This window comes from Monoraphidium neglectum, assembly GCF_000611645.1.
Source record: "Monoraphidium neglectum strain SAG 48.87 unplaced genomic scaffold scaffold02520, whole genome shotgun sequence".
Classification (NCBI taxonomy): Eukaryota; Viridiplantae; Chlorophyta; class Chlorophyceae; order Sphaeropleales; family Selenastraceae; genus Monoraphidium; species Monoraphidium neglectum.
Genome location: NW_014011108.1, coordinates 3,617 through 8,892, shown reverse-complemented (window position 1 = coordinate 8,892; position 5,276 = coordinate 3,617). Strand labels below are relative to the sequence as shown.

Genomic DNA, 5,276 nt, shown 5'->3' with positions numbered 1-5,276 from the left:
GCCAGAGGCAGGCGCCGTCGTTCGAGCCCTAGGCCGCCGCCTCGCAGGGCGGAGCGCAGCCGGGCCGTCTTTCCCCGCACCGGTGCCCGCCCCGGCCGCCGCCTTGTATGCCGCGAGGCGCTGGCGCGGCGTGCGCGACGAGAGAGCGGCTTGGAGATGCGTTGCTGAGGCGCGAGAGGGACCGAGGGGCGGGCCAGGCGTGGCGCTGAGATGCGCGAAGCCCGGGCCTGCAGTACAGCGTCTGCACCTGGCGTGTAGGGGCGACAGCGTGTGGGGGCGACACGCCCTCCACCCCCTGATGCGCAGCGTGCTCCTCCGCCCAGCCGCATCGAGGCTTCGGGTCATGGCCTGGCGGGCCTTTCCCAGTCTTTGGCAGGGAGCTGCAAACCTATTGGTTGTGAGTGCTGAGTGACTGCAACGACCGCGTCAGTTGCCATTTGCGACTGAACGCTAACGTCAAGGGTTTCTAAACTAATTTCTGCCCCAAGGCTCCTGAGTCAGAATTGACCACGCAATTGAGCGCAGCTTGAGCAGGAGCATTCACTTCCCATTGGAAAAGGACTGCTTCCAACTCTGGCAGGCACTGGAGCACAGGCCTCTGTAAACATGTGACCTTTGCATCCTTAATGAGCGGGTGAGTTTTTTTTGCTTAGGGCCTTGAAGGGTGCGACAACAGTGCAGACAGTGTGGTGGACCAGTAGGGAGGCCTGGAAAGCACTTGATGCCAGCTGGCTGCTGGCGCTTGCTGCAGGGAGCCCACTTGCAGAGGGTGACAAGCAGATGATTGAGGTCGGTGCCTCACTTTTGTGGGAGCTGATTGCCCTGTTCTTTGCGGCCAAATCCATCCGGTGGTTGCTCAAGTTTGCCTTGCTGTGCTGTAACAAATGGCGGGCAATGGCCCGCCAGCGGTTTTTGGATAGATTTCAGACGCAGCAGCCTGCACACCCGGCGTCACTTCTTGCCGTTGCCGCCGCCGGCAGCGCCGCCGACGCCGTCCCTGTGCCCGAGGTTGTGGTGCAGCTTGATGGCCTTCTCAACATATTCCACAAACTCGTCGCGCCGCTTGAAGTATGACCGGTCAAACGCCCCGGTCTGCTTCAGAAACTCCACCTGCGCACAGTCAGCAATCGAGCTTCTAAGGGCCTCGGGTCTCTCTGGGTTGAGACAATACGGTACACAAAGCGAGTGTGAGCATCGTGGACAGCTGCCATCAATTGCCAGTCCAAGCAGCAGTCGCTGCAAGTATCCACCCTGATCGCCCCCACCCTTTCGCCAACAAGCCTATGCTGCCCAGCTCTACCACCTCGTCCTCACACCACCCCGTCTCGACCCGGCCTGGCCCGCCCTGCGCACCGCCTCGTCGTCCCACACATAGTCAGAATGCGTCGTGCTCGCCATCCGCGCGCCATCGCGCAGCACGTAGCCCGGGTTGCACGTCCAGATGCTCTTCGACATCGTCGTCCCCATCACCAGCTCCGGGTCGCGCTTGGCGGCGCGCGTGAAGGCCGGCAGCCCGACCTGGTCGAGGACTGACAGCGGCGGCGGCGGGCTGGGCGGGTTGTAGGCGGGGATGCGGCCGGCGGCGACCTCGTGTTCCAGGTGCTTCCGCTGGATCTTGTTCTCCTTCTTGATGGTCTCCTGCGGGCGCGAGTGCGTGCAGTTGCCGTGACGCTCCAGCTGCTGGGCCCAGGCGTAGGCTTGGGGGCAGCCGGCCGCGACGGCGGCGGCGGCAGACACAAGGAGGGGCCGGCCGCCCCAGGGGGCTGCAGGCAATGGGGCCGGCCGCCCCAGGGGGCTGCAGGCAATGCGGTGAAGCGCCCTGGGTGGTGCGGGCGGTCCGTGACCCTGTCACCTCTATGATTGCCACTCGTGCTGAGTCCAGGTACCACGCAGGCGGCATTGCGGCTGGGATGCACTGCACGCTTTGCTACAGAATTTTAGTGGGAGTGCGCAATGTGGCTACTGCACTGCTGTGCTAAAGGTGCGCGCTCCTAGCACGTTCCGGGATGTTGCGGAATTGAGGGTGTGCAGATGAAGTAGCTTTTTTGTGCACGTTAAGCGCATGCGGTGTCCTGAGAGTAGCCGCTGTTTCGTCCGGGGCCTTGTCAGAGTCTCTTTGACGGTGCCGACGATACCGTACACTAAAAAGCTGTTTTCAAGATACAGAAAATCAATTGTGTATCGACTCAAGATCTCCTTGATTCAGCATAGATGGCAGGTGCAGCTTCCGCCATAGCGCACAGCCTGGACTGTGGACGCACAGGGTGATGGATGCTGCAGTCCGCTGTGAAGCGATGCTACAGAGGGCGCAAGGGCTCAAGCTGACAATCCAGCAGCTGGCACCACTGTGCACCTTGTAGCTTGATGCCATGAAGTGTGTGCATTGTGCGCGTGTGAGTGTGCCTCGCATGTGCGCTTTGATGCCACCTGTGGCTGTGAGCGCGACCTGTAGGACTCATTTCTCACCACGCCGACAAGACCAAAATGGGCGCTTTCAAAGCAAGCTGAGCCAACAGGTAGCAAACACGGTGGTATTGACATGGCTGCATTACACCGCCTCAGGACATGGACCGCTGTATTGGAAGAGGTCGCTTATGATTTTGCAAGTGCGGTGCATCAGCCATCAAGGCGTGCGTGTGTCGCTCAGCGCAGGCAGCAGCAAGTGCGCCGCGCATGCCAGATTAGGGGGACAGGAAATGAATTTTGGATTGGGGACGGGTCTCCGTACATACCGGCTGTCGCCGCTTGCATGTGCGCGGAGAAGGGGGCCGGCCGAAATCTATACATTTGACCGGTGACGCCTGGCGGCGCCGCCTCGCGAATCTCAGTGAAAGGCAACTAGCTCACCCACCGCGGCATGCAATAATCCCTTCAACCAGAGTTGCATAAGCCGACTCGAAATAAACCGTGGGCACCCCGGCAAGGGGCCGCACGCCCCTCACGCAAAGCGGCGCAGCGGGCCGAACAAATCATGAAGAGCCCAGGCCCCTGACAGACAGAAGCCAGGGCTGTAAAGGAACGGAAGCTGCTCAGAAGTCGGCGTCCAGCTGGAAGTTGTGCAGCTTGCCCTCCAGGCCAGACATGGGGCCGTTCTTCTGGTACTCGCCCACCCTAGAGGATCAGGCAATGAAGACCACGCGGTCGAGCGGATAAGCTTCTCGTCAGCAGGCCGGACGCACGACCCCACCATACCCATGCAGCCCGCCCACGTGCAGCCGTCGAGAGAGGGGCGGCCTCGCAAGCCCCCGCAGCCCCCTCGCAATTGCCCCGGAAATTGCCCCGACCCTAACCCCGGCCCCGCCCCCAGGGCGCGCACCTCTTCTCAAAGAAGTTGGTCTTGCCGTTGAGGCTGATGAGCTCCATCCAGTCAAAGGGGTTGGCGCTGTGGTACTGCTTCTCGCAGCCCAGGGCCACCAGCAGGCGGTCGGCCACAAACTCGATGTACTGCGCCATCAGCTTGCCGTTCATGCCGATCAGGTCGACGGGCAGGGCCTGCGGCGGCGCGGATGTGTTTGTTGAGAGACACATTTGGAGGTGTTGGCGAGCGAAGTTGCGTCCAGGCGAAAACGCAGGAGGGGTTGATGATGCAGAGGGAGAGAGAGAGTGCGTGCGTGTGTGTGTGTGTGTGTGTGCGTAAGTGTGTGTGTGTATATGTAAGTATAGGTGGGTGTGCACGCGAGCAAGGTGAGAGATTTGGATTTACAAGTGGCATGTCGGCTGGAGGTGCAGCTATCCAGTGGCCTGTCTTGCGTAACTGCGCCCAGCAAAGCCACAAAGTTTAGACACACGCTGCGTCCCACAAACCGGACGGACCAACACCCCTATGGCACATTTGAGGCCTCCTCCCGCTCACTAACGCCCGCTGCCCTGCATGACCCCACCCCTTCAACGCCGCTCAATAAATCAATGACGAACGACACCCCTGCCCCGACCCACCTCTGTGATGAACTCAATCTCAATGGCCACGGCCTCCGTCACAATCTCCAGCACACGGCTGTTGGGGATCTTGTTGTTCAGCATGCTGCGGTGGGAGGGGTTCCAAACGTTTGACACGGGCACGGCGTCAGGGTGAGGCGGTGTGAGTATGGCGGTTGCCCAGGCCAGGGGGCCGTGCCGCTCTCCAGCCATCGAGCACTCGGGGTGAGGTGCCCTGACAACTGCCCTGGCTTCTGCGCGGCTGGAGTGGGGACCACAACGCCTAGTGCGGCGACGCAGCCCTGAGCGGCTCCCAATCCTGTTCCTCACCCGTAGAGCAGGCAGCCAAAGTCGGTGTGCAGGCCCTCGTCGCGGCTGATGAGCTCGTTGGAGAAGGTGAGGCCCGGCATGAGGCCGCGCTTCTTGAGCCAGAAGATGGCGCAGAAGCTGCCGCTGAAGAAGATGCCCTCGACCGCGGCGTAGGCCACAAGGCGCTCCGAGAAGTCGTCAGAGCTGGGGGGCAGGAGGGCGGCGTGCACATGCAGTTGTGAGTGTGCGGAGGGCGCACCGGCGCGTGGACAGCGCAGGCCGGGGACGTCCGGGGTGTGAAGGTGTCCAGAGAACCGGCCCTTGCGCGTGCGTGCAGCGCAGAGCCTAAGACCAGCTGGAAGGAGCGAAGGGCAAACACCCCAGCCCGCCTGTTTCGCGGGCAGCCTCGCGCGCAGCCCTCCAGTGGATGCCCCCCCCCCCCAAAAAAACACTCCTACCTGGTGATCCACTTGATGGCCCAGTCAGCCTTCTTCTTGACGGCGGGCACAGTGCTGATGGCGTGGAAGAGGCGGTCCTTCTCCACGGGGTCCTTGATGTACGACTCCAGGAGCAGGCTGTACATCTCTGGGATAAAAAGGGGGGTTCCAGTGGCGGCGATGGATTCGGCGGGCAATTGCGTTGGCTGTGTTTCTTGTTTCATGCGAGTGGACGTGATGCTGACGGGGTGTCGATACTGAGGCATGCAGGCGGCGTTCGCGGCCGCCAGACCTGATCGCCGGCTGCGGCCCTGCGCGGCGTGAGTAAGCGCCTGGGCAACACTTGGTCCCAACGTCATCATTACACATGCCGCCTCGGGCGCGGTCTCCCCTCACCGCTGTGGATGTTCTCAATGGCGATCTGGAAGCCGTAGAACGCGCGCGCCTGAGTGCCCAACAGGAGCGGCGACGCGGGGGTGTTGGCAGGCTGGGGGCAGGTGCGCCCGTGGGGGGCGCTCATCACAGTTGAGGGTGCGCACCCCAGAGCTGCTGCCGGACTGCGCCGAGGCAGTGACGCTGCGTTCTGTGCTGGGAATCGCTGATGCCTCGCCGTTC

The 5,276-nt window shown here is 62.2% G+C and overlaps 3 protein-coding genes across 3 annotated transcripts in view; 1 reads left to right on the top strand and 2 right to left on the bottom strand.

Annotated features, from left to right (window-relative positions):
* Positions 1-32, top strand: part of MNEG_10935 (Acyltransferase-like protein) — a gene marked incomplete at both ends in the record, with an annotated part of 818 nt that extends 786 nt beyond the window's left edge. Inside the window, one exon of the mRNA XM_014040596.1 lies at positions 8-32. Within this exon, the coding sequence (XP_013896050.1) occupies positions 8-32 (25 nt within the window). The remainder of the gene's footprint in view (positions 1-7) is intronic.
* A 919-nt stretch (positions 33-951) lies between these two features.
* On the bottom strand, positions 952-1,900 carry MNEG_10934 (flagellar associated protein; the record flags this gene model as incomplete). The annotated part of the gene is made up of 3 exons (XM_014040595.1): positions 952-1,110; positions 1,354-1,638; positions 1,853-1,900. 3 exons carry the CDS (start codon positions 1,898-1,900, stop codon positions 952-954), a joined length of 492 nt encoding a protein of 163 aa, XP_013896049.1.
* Positions 1,901-3,029: 1,129 nt separating this feature from the next.
* The window catches only part of MNEG_10933 (ribonucleoside-diphosphate reductase subunit M2), a gene marked incomplete at both ends in the record, with an annotated part of 3,703 nt that continues 1,456 nt past the window's right edge, over positions 3,030-5,276 (bottom strand). The window contains 6 exons of the mRNA XM_014040594.1: positions 3,030-3,111; positions 3,317-3,492; positions 3,937-4,021; positions 4,246-4,428; positions 4,683-4,809; positions 5,058-5,106. Of these exons, the coding sequence (XP_013896048.1) occupies positions 3,030-3,111; positions 3,317-3,492; positions 3,937-4,021; positions 4,246-4,428; positions 4,683-4,809; positions 5,058-5,106 (702 nt within the window). The remainder of the gene's footprint in view (positions 3,112-3,316; positions 3,493-3,936; positions 4,022-4,245; positions 4,429-4,682; positions 4,810-5,057; positions 5,107-5,276) is intronic.